This window comes from Stegastes partitus, unplaced genomic scaffold (assembly GCF_000690725.1).
Source record: "Stegastes partitus isolate 25-593 unplaced genomic scaffold, Stegastes_partitus-1.0.2 Scaffold651, whole genome shotgun sequence".
Lineage (NCBI taxonomy): Eukaryota > Metazoa > Chordata > Actinopteri > Pomacentridae > Stegastes > Stegastes partitus.
The window spans coordinates 267342-281212 of record NW_007578382.1 but is presented as its reverse complement, the minus strand read 5'-3'; the positions used below and the strand labels follow the sequence as shown (position 1 = coordinate 281212).

Sequence of the window (13871 nt, the reverse complement as noted above, 5' to 3'; positions counted from 1 at the left end):
AGATGATGGATGGATTGAACTGAACTAAATGAAGCTGGAGTGACTTAAATTGAACTGAACTGAACAATGAATAGTTCATCTGTTTGTTTTACATGAACACCAGTGCTTCTGTTTCTGGTATTTCCTTGTAGGTTGATGATTAACGACACCATTTGCTAAAAAACAATCACACTTTTTAACACGTTTATTTCCACATCAACCTTCATATGTTACACATTTGGGCATCCACTTACAACCAAACAAAATAATGGTCATTTATTAGACCAACACCAGCTTTCCTCTTTTCCATTAATTTTCACAAACACACACACACACACACACACACACACACATGCGCACACACACACTCTCTCTCTCCTACACACACACACTGCCCAGAGGTATAAAGGTGAGTGTCGGTGTGCAGTTTCTCCAGTCAGAGACGACCGACTCAAGCCGCACTCCTGTCCTCTGCTCTTCCTCTCGGCAAAATGACTCAAGAATATGATTATTTCGGATTCTCCTACATACGTAAGACGGCAAAAAACGACACAGGGGAAATCGCCATCAATAATCCAGCCGATATCTCAGTTATCGTGATTTACTTCTTGGTTGTCTTGGGTGTCGGAGTATGGGTGAGTTGCCTGATCCTTCAGTTTGCAATTGTTTAAATCTTTTTTTTTTCTCTGTTAGTCACGACAGCTTCACACCTATAAGTTGTTTTACTAAGAAAACCTCAACAATTTACAGCTAAGATTTAATCTAAGAACTTTAATTCTGTCTGTTTTTAACCAGAAACAAAAAGTGATTTATATGTTGGTAAAGACTAACTGTGGATAAATCAGAGGCATCCTAACGTTTTGCAGCAAAGGCTTTGTGTAGATCTTTTACAGCGGCACTAAAGTAAATGAGACACAAATGGACCGATGTTGTGCAATCACAGCATGTTACCTAGCAACCTGTTTCCTGATTGTTTTACAGCAGATCACTTTATTTTTTAACAATTCAAAGTTTGCATATTTCTGTCAATTAGATTTATTTGTGAGCAGAATTGTTTGATTTTCAAGTTGTGTGCAATGATTCTGTTGTTTTCATCTCCTATGCTGACCATTGTTACAGAGAGGGGGGGGGGGGATGCAGCAAATGTGACAGATGAAAGTAGTGTGTGTTGCTAAAATGCTAAAATGTCCCATCGTCCTGTTCCAGGCTATGGTCCGCACCAACCGGTCCACTGTGGGTGGCTACTTCCTTGCAGGGAGGAGTATGGTGTGGTGGCCGGTGGGTACCTGCTAAGATTATTACAACTCTGTTTTTATTCTTTTATTAATCTTCTTGCAAGGAGTGGCATTATGAGGAACACACTGATAATTTTGTGTTAATGGCTAATATAAAATCTGTTTGCCATAATGGAGGTGCTTCCTGTGCCCGCTCATACCATAAAGTCATAATCAGATTTTAATATTCAATAAAGAATACTTCAACCAATTCCATAAGCACAACAACAACAACAAAAAAAAAGTAGAAATAATACACATCACTAACTTATCTGACTGCGCTCTCCACAGATCGGAGCGTCACTCTTTGCCAGTAACATTGGCAGCGGCCACTTCGTGGGAATCGCTGGCACTGCTGCAGCTGGAGGAATAGCCATCGGTGGCTTTGAATGGAACGTGAGTGTTTGTTATCAATTGTTACACAAATGTGTTTATAACCTGTGACACAGAGGTCGGCTATCTCAGGTGAGCTGATGGTCCAAAGATTACCAACGGAGTTTCACCCTGCGTAGGCTGGAAGGAAGCTGTTTATTTATTTGATTGTTTCCTTGTTTGTTTGTTTGTGGGTTTCAGGCTCTTATTGTTGTCGTCATTCTGGGATGGCTCTTTGTGCCCATCTACATTAAAGCTGGGGTAAGCAGAACACTCAGGCCACATGCTGGTTTAAAAACTCTCCATGCATGTACATATTTATTAATCTAAATGTGCACTCAAAGAAGAGTCAAGCAAAGTGGAGTGAAGCATAACAAGTTGTCGATGTTTCCAGGTGGTCACCATGCCCGAGTACCTGAAGAAGAGGTTCGGAGGAAGCCGCATTCGCATCTATCTCTCTGTGCTCTCCCTGTTCCTCTATGTTTTCACCAAGATCTCAGTAAGTTGCCACGACTGTTCCCGTGTCAACATTGTGCCTTTATTGGATGTTATTGGCTAAAGTGACGCATTGTTTTTCCTCTCCACTCAGGCAGACATGTTCTCTGGCGCCATTTTTATCAACCAGGCTCTTAAGTTGAACATCTACCTTGCTGTTGTCCTGCTGCTGCTAATCACTGCACTGTACACTGTCACAGGTCTGTCCACAGGGTGAATTTGCTTCCTTTTTACACCGATCTTACATATTTTGCTCATAAACTAGAGCCAGAAGTCTTATCTGCGTAAATGGCACCATGACTGGGGGTTAAAGTCTTGTCAAGGCCATATGTAGACACACACACACAACAGCTATCTTTCCTCAGAGCTAGTTTATCTGTGGTGTTATTGTGGTTAATTACCCATGGACTGCGATAAGCATGAACTGGCCTTCTGTTGCTGCTCTGTTACAATCCATCCACAATTGGACTTAAGTTTTACAAGATGACCACTGAAAGAGCGGTTGCATAATAATATGATAACCTGATTTTTTTTTTTTTTTTTAAGTACTTTGGTTCAATTCAGTTGTGTTTATCTGCCACCACGCCACGGTGCGCGTCATCTCAGGTCACCTTACATAATAGGGTGAAGAAACCAGAGCATTATGTCACAGAAACAAAGCCAGTAAATCCCTTTGAGTTCTTTGGAAGGAACATCTTCCGGCAGAACCAGGCTCAGGGAGGGCAGCTGTCTGCCTCGACTAGTTATGGAGAGGGGAAAGGGGAGACAGAACAGGATGGCAAAGAAGAAGAAAAAAATAAGCAATACATACGACAACTGTAAGTAGCTGGGAGGTTGATGAGGCCATATCTGCAGAGAGAGCAAACTACAGGAGAGAGAAGTTAGTGACATGCAATGATGGCATATTACTGTATGGAGAGGGAAAGAGAGTAGAGCAGAGGGGTTCTCAATGCATCATGGGAAGTCTTCCAGGAGTCTAAACCTATTGCAGCATAATGAAGGGCTGAGTCACCTGAGCTGTATTGTTCAAAACAGAAAGTTTTAGCCTAATTCAAAAAACAGAGGCAGTGCCTGAACCCTAAACCAAGACTGAGAGCTGGTTCCACATTAGAAGGGCCTAACAGCCAAAGGATGGGCCTCCTGTTCTACTTCTGGAAACTCTGGGAATCAGAAGTAAATCTGTACTCACAACACAGCGCTCTGTTAGAGAAATATGGGACGATAAAGTCTTAAAGTTTGGTCATCAAGAGCTTTGTATGTGAGAAGCAGGGTTTTAAATGATAATACAACAAAGAGAAGCTAACATGGCAGGACTAAGGCTGCTCCTGTTGTTTCAGTTTTTTTTAGTTATTGGGACATCCTGACGATAAGGAATTGCAATTTCCCAGCATAGCAGTAAGAGATTCATCAATTAGTTTTTCAGTATCACTCTGAGACAGGATGTTTTTAACAGTATTGCACAATAAGTTCTGTTATGTACATCTGAGGCTGATCGATGATGTCACATATTGTGTCTCAGGTGGACTGGCTGCTGTGATCTACACAGACACCTTACAGACCATCATCATGGTTGTTGGATCTTTCATCCTCATGGGCTTCGGTAAAATGATAATTTCTTTTTTTATCCTTATGTTCTGTTTTGTAGTTATTATGACAGGACAAGTCTTGTTTGTGATGATAAGTAAAAACCTCTGTTATATGGTCTTGCTCATATCCACAGCTTTCTACGAGGTGGGTGGCTATGAAAACTTCGAGGATAAATACATGACTGCCATCCCCAACATCACGGCTAACATCAGCGAAAGCTGCTATGAGCCTCGGGGAGACTCCTTCCACATTTTCAGGGATGCGATCACAGGAGACCTGCCATGGCCGGGCCTGGTGTTTGGACTCACCATTCAGGCCACCTGGTACTGGTGCACCGATCAGGTCAGTGAAGAGAAGGAGCAGAACTGCTGGGCATTTGTCTGGCCACTTCTGATTGTGAGGATACTTCTGCTGATTCAGTGGCAGCTTTTTACTAGCCTACGAGCAACACAGACTGATTTGGTTGATTCCCACACATCTAAGGGCCTTTATCTTTGTCAGATTTGCTCAGCTGGTCTGCAGCGGCCTGCTGTGAGTCAATAATAGGACTATTATTTTGACCTTAAACCCTTAAGCTGTAGGTTTAAAAAATAAAAAATAAAAAAGTGAGGCCACAGTTAACAACTTGGGCTCTAAGGATATGAAATACTTTGAGAATTCCTCCAGCAAAATGTTTTATTCCCATACAACCACAATTGCGACTCCACCAAATGTAGTGCAACAGCAAAATCAAGCACAACGACGCTGCAATTATTTTAAACACAGTTGCAGCAGGCAGTCTCTTCATTGAACGTGCTACAGTCGGGCACCTTTGAAAAATGGCATCAGGTTGCTTTTTTAATAATAGATACAGCCTAGTCCTGCTACAGGTGCCTGTTGGGTGGAAAGGGTTAATGAATACCCAGATCCTGAAATGAAAGCAACAGAGAGATTAACGCTGGAGCTCAGTGAACAGCTAGATGCTAATTCAAATGAAATCCAGCACACGCAAGCGTGACAGTTACCCTGCTGTGTCAGTCAACAGAAGAAGATCATTTGCTTTTCAGGATCACTCAGCAAACAGGTTGAGTTGAACTGAAAGATAGGAAGTGATTTTTAAATCCAACATAGCCATTTTCCATCCATTTACTCAACCAATACTCCATACATGGCACAGGTCATTAACTTAAAGTCCCCCATCCTCTTATCGCTTGACCTAGAAAAACATCTGTAACAATATAATCCGCAGCAGGGTCATTATATATATGTGTGTGTATATGTGAGGAATTTGTACAACTCTAGTCTGTAATTGACATATGTTTGTAGTGAGGTAACAGTATGAAGTAGCAGGAAGTTTACTAGTGTGGTACAAGGGTCTAGAAAAGGGGTTCAGTTGCTTACCAGCGCTACATGATGATACGGATCTTTTCCCGCCTGTAGGTGATTGTCCAGCGCTGCCTGTCCGCCAAGAATCTGTCTCACGTTAAGGCCGGTTGCATCCTGTGCGGCTACCTGAAGCTGCTACCCATGTTCCTCATGGTGTTCCCCGGGATGATCAGCAGGATCCTCTATCCTGGTGAGTGTGTAGACGTCTGTCACTCACTGGCTGATAGTAACTCATGTACATTTTTACCACAAACATAATGGTGGATTTAAACATTTCTTAACATGTACTATCTAGATGTGGTGGCATGTGTGGACCCGAAAGAATGTTTAGACCACTGCGGTGCCAGTGTGGGCTGCACCAACATCGCCTATCCCAAACTGGTGGTGGATCTCATGCCCGATGGTGGGTGGCTTAAAACCTTTTGTCTTTTCAGCTGTAGATGCAAATTGCCACCTCTTCTTGCAATTTTTTCCTCTTCTTAATCTGTTTTTCTGTCTCCTTCAGGTCTGCGAGGTCTCATGCTGGCTGTGATGCTGGCCTCTCTGATGAGCTCCCTCACCTCCATCTTCAACAGCGCCAGTACTCTGTTCACCATGGACATCTACACCAAGGTCCGGCCCAAAGCCAAGGAGAGGGAACTCATGATTGCTGGAAGGTAAAACACATTTTTGTGGTTGTGTTCAATATGAGTTACTAAATTCTTTGGTGCCACTGTTTCTAAATGTGCTTTTCATCTGTGTATAGAGTGTTTATCTTGGCCCTGATCGGTGTGAGCATCGCCTGGATCCCTGTGGTGCAGTCAGCCCAGAGCGGTCAGCTCTTCGACTACATCCAGTCTATCACCAGCTACCTCACTCCACCCGTCGCAGCCCTCTTTATGCTCGCCATCTTCTGCAAACGTGTCAATGAAATTGTGAGTTGATTCTTCAAATCAATGGTGTTTTTTTCAGAAGAAAATTGTTCTTGAGCTTAAATGTTATGGTATTTGCAATGCCTGTCTTTCAATCTGCACCATGTTTGTTTCATACATGTATTTGATCTGTATATTCACATAGTGATTTCATGGATGGACAGAATCTCACATGTACCGTTTGAACTTTTTGGGGATTATATCCTCATAGAAGAACCTCAGAGTAATTTGGTGGAAGCATTCCCAAAGTCTCAAGGTCCTACATTTCTCTGTTCTACAAATGCCCCCTTCCAGGATCCTACGTTCCCCAGTTACATATAGCGCATAATGGGAACCTGAAAGACTTGTTCCCCACTTCTGCATCTGCTTAATATGACATTGGATTGTGGGAAATCATCAAAAGGGTTTTCGGTTCTCCAGCACTTCCATACGACTCTCAGTCTGATAGTCGTGAGCCATCAGCATGAAGGAACATACAACCCCGGGAATGTAGTTACGCTTCCCATGTGTAGAAATACACTTTACTGCTGAGACTGGCTAGCTTACTTCAGCGTTTAGACTGAAAACAACAGAAAACATTCACTTTGACTTTGTCTGAACGTACACGCACCTTAAAAGTTCGGGGAATAGTCTCCGCTAGTTGCCTGGTAACTCCTTCTGGCCAAGAAATAATGTAGAACTGAACACAGAAGTTTAAATATCTCAGGATCTCGTTCACAAGTGACTAAACTGATGGAACACAAGATGGACAAACGGATTTGGGCAGCATCAGCAGTAACGCAGGTGTTGTACTGGACCGATGTGCTGAAAAAGGAGCTGAGCAGGAAGACGAAGCTTTCAATTTACCTGCCGATCTATGTTCCAAACCTCACCTTCGGTCATGAAGTCTGGGTAGCGTCTGAAAGAATAGGATCGTGGACATAGACTGCTAAAATGGGTTTTATCCATGAGAAGGTGGGGTTCAGCCTTACAGACAGGCTGAGGAGCTCGGTTATCTGAAGACAGCTCGTAGAAGGGTTGTCACGTCAAAAGTCGCAGCTGAGGTGTTTTGGGGGCATCTGGACGTTTTCCTTTGAAGGTTTATCAGGCACATCCAACTGGGAGGTGACCCCAGAGTAGACCCTGGAGGGATTACACATCCTATCTGGATGTGTAATGTCGATTTCCCAGGAGGAGCTGGAAAATGTTATAGAGGAGAAGGACGTCTGGAATAATCTGTTTAGCCTCCTGCCATTTTATTACAACTCCAGATAAACAGAAGAAAATGGATGGACGGTTCCTGTAATGTAAAAGCACAACTTGACCCTTTTCACTCTTTGGTTTCCAAACAGTTTAAACCAAATAGATGCATGTTGACTTATAAGCATTAGAAGTACCCGTTTTTAGTTCATATGTTGAGCTACAGCCAATAACCAATAGTCATTTTTCATTCGATGTAATTTGTCGCGCTATACACCATTGCTGTTTCACAACAAGTGTCTCCGTCTAAACCAATGTTTCTCTCCTTCTTTTCTTTCTTCAGGGTGCATTTGTCGGCCTGGTGATCGGCCTGTTGATCGGCCTGGCCAGAATGATCGCTGAGTTTGCTTTCGGTACAGGCAGCTGTGTTCACCCCAGCAACTGTCCCACCATCATCTGTGGAGTCCACTACCTCTACTTCTCCATCATCCTGTTCGCCATCTCCTGCATCATCATACTCTCAGTCTCTGTTATGACCGAACCCATCGACGACAAGCACGTACGTGACCGATGCCAGATAAGGCGAAATAAATCATTAACGCGTTTACTGGAAGACACTCATGTTCCAAGTTGGCATGCATGGGAGTGAAAAGAAGTAACCAAACAGCAAAAAGTTTTTAAAAAAGCAAACACACAAACTGTCATCAGATTCCTGACCTGCTTTACAAGATGACTAATGAGGATCTTAGACTTGTCCAACTATATTATTCAAGCATCACCAAAGTAGTTGGAATCTCTCAGTTCATTTTCGATTTCCAGAGGGCACAGACCAAATGACGTTGGACTCAGCTGGATAGACCAACAACCGACCAGAGCAACAATGCTGAGCCATGGAAGAATTAAACAGGCTTTTGTTGTTCTTCTTGAGAAAATATACCATCCACTTTTTTTAAATACTGACCAAAAAAAAGCAGATTTTAAAGATCAGTTCACATCAGTGGCAGCCATTTTGGCTGACTGGCAAACTCCCTCAGTGATGCTCCTTTGTACAGTCACTGCATAAAAGTCGCTGCATTTTAAATTCTGCCAGACCAAATAAAACACGAGCTCTCAGATTTGTCTGGGATACAAATGTGTGTTTGCTGCCAAGGTTCTCTTTTCACTTCAAAGCTTAGCAAAAGGTGCTTTGTTGTGTAATGTACTTTTGCACACAACTAATTTGTTTTAAATGATGTGTTGTTTGACCAGCTGTACCGACTGGTCTGGAGCCTGAGGGACCGCACGGAGGAGAGGATTGACCTCGAACAGGACGACTGGGATCACAAAGCGGATTCCAACAGCGTGGACGACGACGGTAATGAGCGAGCATTACGAGCACACGCATGCACACTCATACGCACGTGTACGAGCAGATTTTCTTCATTGTCTGTTCTGTTTACAGAACCCCGAGAGAAACCCGGCATGTGCAAGAAGGCACTGATGTGCTTCTGCGGACTGGAAGAGGAAAAGGCTCCCAAGCTGACCAAAGAGGAGGAAGAGGAGCTGCAGAGGAAGCTGACGGACACCTCGGAGAAGCCGCTGTGGAGGAACATCGTCAACGCCAACGCCCTCATCCTCCTGTGCGTGGCCGTTTTCTGCCACGGCTACTTCGGTTAAAGAAACTCAAGGACTTCAAATCCCTCTTTGGAAAAATTTAACTTATATTTCAGTGATAAGATATTATATTAATATTAATTTATGACCAAAACAAGCAGCCAGTAGCTATTAAATATTAAGACAATGCACTTGTGTACCTTTCTGCGCTCTCTACCACTATGTGTACTTTATGCTGTGTGTGGCTACACACCTCATCCAGGACATATTGTATATTTTTGTAAAGAAACCGCAATGCCTGATAACTTTTCCTGGTATTTTTTTTTTACCACTGAAGTTACTTAGTAAGCTATATTGTAATATATTAACGCATATTACACTTAAAACATGTTAAATAAGTGCATAAATATTCACACCTTTGTATGCTAGTCGTTGTTCTGACCCCCTCCTCCTCCACATTTGTAGATCTTTCTTCTTCGTTCTCACTTTTGCTGCTTTTGTGAATATTGACATGATGATTGAGGCTATGTAAATTAAAACAGCTGAAAGTTAACTCACACTTGTCTTCACTTGAACAGAGATTGTTGTAGTGGAAGTTCCTGATTTGGGATATAAGCCACAACTTCTTGAGGATTACCTGCACGTACATATTTATCCTTATAATGTACATTTCATTCTAACTCACCCACATAAATGCTTCTTTATTGTCTCATGGACTCTCTAGTTTGCATGTATGTGATGTGAAACAGAAATGTAATTCAGGAGTCTGCTTTCAGTCATAAAGAGAGAGAACTTGGCCGTCAAAATACCAGCAAAATCCTTCATAATTGCTGCATGTGCTGCCTCCTTCTTCTTTAAACTGTGTTTTCTCTTGACGTGCGCTCAAAGTCCACGTCGCGTCTTCGATCGATCCACCTTACTGTATGTTGTCTTAGGTGTTAATGAATAAAAGCATCTCAGGGAAGAAGGGCTGTGAATCGCTCAAAACACACCGTCTGACTCTCTTTACTTCCCTCTAGTGGTTTTGCTGTTTGTCTTGATAATCCTAAAAAAACAGATTTCTCGTTTATTTCGTTAAACACCTTTAACTGAGGTTTTGTTGAGAACCGTCGAATGAAAAACAAACACTTTCTCATAAGGCCTGTAAGTCATTAGCACACCTTATTACCTCGGCCTTATCGCTAACTCTGGGGTTAATGTACACTGAGTGTGCCGTCGAATGGTTTACGATTTCTCGCCTTTAAGCCGCGTGCTTTCTTTCCCGTAACTTTATCTGTTTAACGCGTGCCAAACTCTCCTCCATCTGCAATCTACTTTATATCTCTTTGAATCATACGTCTGGCAGCGATTCTGCTGATTAATTTGGTGATTAAGTGTATAAAAAAACCCCTCAAAGGTCAGTCTGGAGGCTTGTCTCGCTGTCACTGGTTGTTTTTTTTCTGACTGCTGAGAGCCGGACGGGCCCTGTGATAAGTCACGTAGAGACCAGACATGTTTCAATAGGGCTGATTGATATATGGGAAGCTGAAATACAATGGGAGTATAATGATATTTTAAATACTGTCATATATCAAAGTATGGTGTTCACAACATCTCTATGAAAGACCACAAGAAGCAGCAGCAGTTTGTTAACAAAACGTCCATTAAAATCAGGAAATAAGGTTAAATGACAAATACTTAATGCTTCACAAAAAGCATATGATTGTGTTAAATCAAATTTATCTCAATCACAGCGTCGTATTTATGTAAAAACAGTGATGAGGTGCATCAAAGACACAACCTGAGCTTCACAAAGCTGCTAAATGTTAGAAACTAAAGAGACTTTTGATGTGTTTCTCTGCAAGCAGGTCGAAAATGATAAATGAAATGAATATGAAACAGCGCTTTGCTCTGTCCAAGTATCAGCGAGGACAGCCAGGGTTACGACACAAGCAAAGACGTGGTCAACAGGCAACGATGGCTGAAACACGGGAGCCTCCTACTGGTGCAGCAGCTTCACTACATGGAGCTAAATGCCTCCGTGCAGGATGTCGCTCAGGTTGCAACTCTTGTGCAATTGGTTGGACTTTATCCTGACGCGTCTGTTGTCACACCTAAGATCCAAATATCCTGGAATGAAAGCTCATTCCTTTGCTTATGTTCCTACAGACAGGCATCAGTCGTTATTTGTTATCTCAGTGGAAGATTGCTGCGCTCACAAGTCACATTTTGGGCTTCGGATGACCTCGTCCTGCTTATGTAAAGGTACACAGCAGGTACTTCAAAAAGTTCTGGGCCTCACCCAGTACCAAGAGGCGTAACTCTCATTTTGGGCTGTAGTCGTATACTAGAAAAAAATAAAGATAAGAGAGGAGATAGGAGAGATAAGATAAGCCTTCAGTAATCACACAGTGGGGACATTTGCAATGAGGATGGTGCAAACATTTAAGGAATATCAGTACAAAAAAAAGAAAAAGAAAAATGATTCTGATGACAAACATGTCGTAGGATCACACAATATAAATTAAACCAGGTTTCTTCAAAGCCAAAATATCCTTTCAAGTTGTCTTCAGCCTGTCTCTCTGCTGACAACCTGTTTAGTCTTCGTCTGGTCCTACTGTCTGAGCAACTGGTATGACTTTGGCCTTCAGCTCCTTATAGCTTCCTGTGACCTGCACTTCACCTCTCAAAGCCGCAGCAGGAAAACTCTTATACTGACACTCTTGACTTGGCCTCTGCCAGAAACCTCTTGGACACACATTTTTGTAATGTTTTGGCTCACTGGCATCAAAAAAATGTTTGCTCTCCTCTGCAGTAAACACAAATTGAAAATCTGCATTTTGGGGCATTAACACTGGATCTACCTGCTGGTTTCTTCATTTATTGTAAGATGTCTGTAAACTGTCAGAGAGAGAGAAAAAAAAGATAAATGTTTGCAGAATTGAACAGATGCTTGAGATGATATATTCAACCAGAATTTAAAACACACCTTTGTATATATATATTTACATTACTATCATTTAGAAAAACCATCAAATCTTCACATTTTAGAAGCTTGATCTCGTCATTTTCTGGCATTATTGCCTGAAAAACAACAATTTTAGTAGTTGTAGGTTATTTTCTGTCAGTCAGTTGTACACCAGTATACACACATCAGCAGGCTGCAACTGCATTCGGAGATTACACCCTATAAGTTATGTATGCAAGAAGACAGAGTAATTAATAACTTCATAACAATATTAAGGCTTGCTAGCTTCCTACTTACCGTGCTGTGAGAGATGGTCTTCCAGTTGCTCTCACAGAAGGGAAGTTTCCAGCAGGAGTCCCGGTCAAGAAATGGCCAGGCACAAAGTCAGATTTCCCGTGAGGCTGCACTCTTTGCGTGCGACTGAGGGCGTTCACATTCAAGTGAAACTTACTCAAAGTAATAAGTCACATAAGAAGATTAAGATGATTGATTTTGAATAAGTAATAACTGCAGTTACTGACACTGATAAGTATAATTAGGCCTTTCCAAATATTCTGAATGAAATTTACCAAACAAATTAAGGACATTTCAAAAATATAATTTGTTAACCGAATGCAAATTTATTTCAATGAAATAAACTTAAATAATAAATGTAAAGTTAACATACAATTACCTGTTAAATTTTTAGGCAGTTCATTTGGTATCTCCAACTCAAACAATCAACTGAATGTGTTCCAGAGATTTTATTACGGCAGTGCAGCTGTTTCTCACTGTGATATACACAAAGCCACTGAATTACTTTTTAGAGTGGAGCCTGTTTTTAATGAGTGACCCATTTACACTATTATCAACATCTTTGTGCTGCATAGCTGAAATGAAACATAAAACAATATCATGGATTAAATCTTTCATTTACAATGAATTTAAAAATGTAAGACTAAAGAAAATCTATAAGGGCTGTAACTTATGTGCATAAACTAATCTTCAAGGCATCATTTTATTAAAGTTTAAATCCACTCACAGTCACATCCTCCTGTCCACCAATCAGAACTTAGCTTTAAGTCAAAGTCTGATTGTGGTTTTTTATAATTTCTTTTTCGCTGTAGGTCACATCCGGTTAACCACATTGACATAGTTCTGGAAAAGCAGGTGCACAGACCAGAGAGTTTTAAAATGAAAAACAACAACTGAGGTGGAATGGTGTCATCAGGCCTGTGCATTTTACTTTTACTCATTTGTTTTTGCTTTTAAATAAGAATAATAAGAAGGCAGTAATGTGCAGGTGAGGGTAGAGGACATAGAGTTATCTCAGAATAAAGTCTGGTTGTGGGGTTGCCTCATCTAAAAGCTCACTAATCGCTAATCTAACTGGGGTTGAAAGCTCTCACGCTTTTTGCACGACACACCTGCTCTCAGGTTCTGTCTCAGACTTTCATGCTGCCCAAACAAATCTCACATCAAATAAGAGGAAGCTTCAAGCCCCTAATTTATGATAAACAGTAAAAGCTAAACAGGCTTTTGGCTGCACATATTTCCATATTTCATCCTCGACACTGGACCATAAACATCACAGAGTTGTTGGAGGTAAACACAGCAGACATCTTTGGTGTAAGTTGACCTTTTGCCTTGTTGACTTTGCTCTGTTACAAACTCTGTAAAGAATAATTGGTCAGATTGATGAAATTCACAAATAGTAAATAAAATACAGGTTTTAACAATAAAGTACCAGAAGTATAGTTTGTTGCTTCCAGCTGATGGTAAGAGTCTTTTCTCTGAGTTTATTTACATGCACCAGATAACAGCAGAATCCATATGATAATATAGGTTAGGTAAGCAACATGAGGTAAGAACCTGCATACAATTTATTAGTGTTTTCATCAGCAACACAGAGCAGATTAGATTTAATAACTATTAGTTATTGATTTAAGGTACTGGGTTATGAGACTTTATGGGTCAGTCTTCTCTCACCAGCACCACCATCTCATTACATGGTCTGTTTAGAAGGTCCATCACACACAATAATATTATTACCGAATAAATTGTTGTTGAAAAATAAAATGAAAGATAGAATAAACGAACTTCAGCTGGTAGTTAAAACTTTTGTGTCACAAGGCAACACAGACTTATCTATATATACTTTTTTTTAAGTACTTCCAAGGTACTACATAT

At 41.2% G+C, this 13871-nt stretch overlaps 1 protein-coding gene across 2 annotated transcripts; it reads left to right on the top strand.

The window, feature by feature from the left end:
- The first annotated feature begins 470 nt into the window (after positions 1-470).
- slc5a1 (solute carrier family 5 member 1) lies at positions 471-9008 on the top strand. Of its 2 annotated transcripts, none has more exons than XM_008290012.1 (15): positions 471-614; positions 1186-1257; positions 1545-1649; positions 1827-1886; positions 2020-2124; positions 2215-2320; positions 3640-3720; positions 3841-4049; positions 5127-5262; positions 5368-5475; positions 5578-5728; positions 5818-5986; positions 7506-7721; positions 8411-8516; positions 8613-9008. In XM_008290012.1, exons 1-15 carry the CDS (start codon positions 471-473, stop codon positions 8816-8818), a joined length of 1974 nt encoding a protein of 657 aa, XP_008288234.1. In that variant the 3' UTR covers positions 8819-9008. The 2 variants fall into 2 exon arrangements, with proteins under 2 accessions (XP_008288234.1, XP_008288233.1); XM_008290011.1 differs by having other exon boundaries at positions 8604-9008.
- The last annotated feature ends 4863 nt before the right edge of the window (positions 9009-13871 follow it).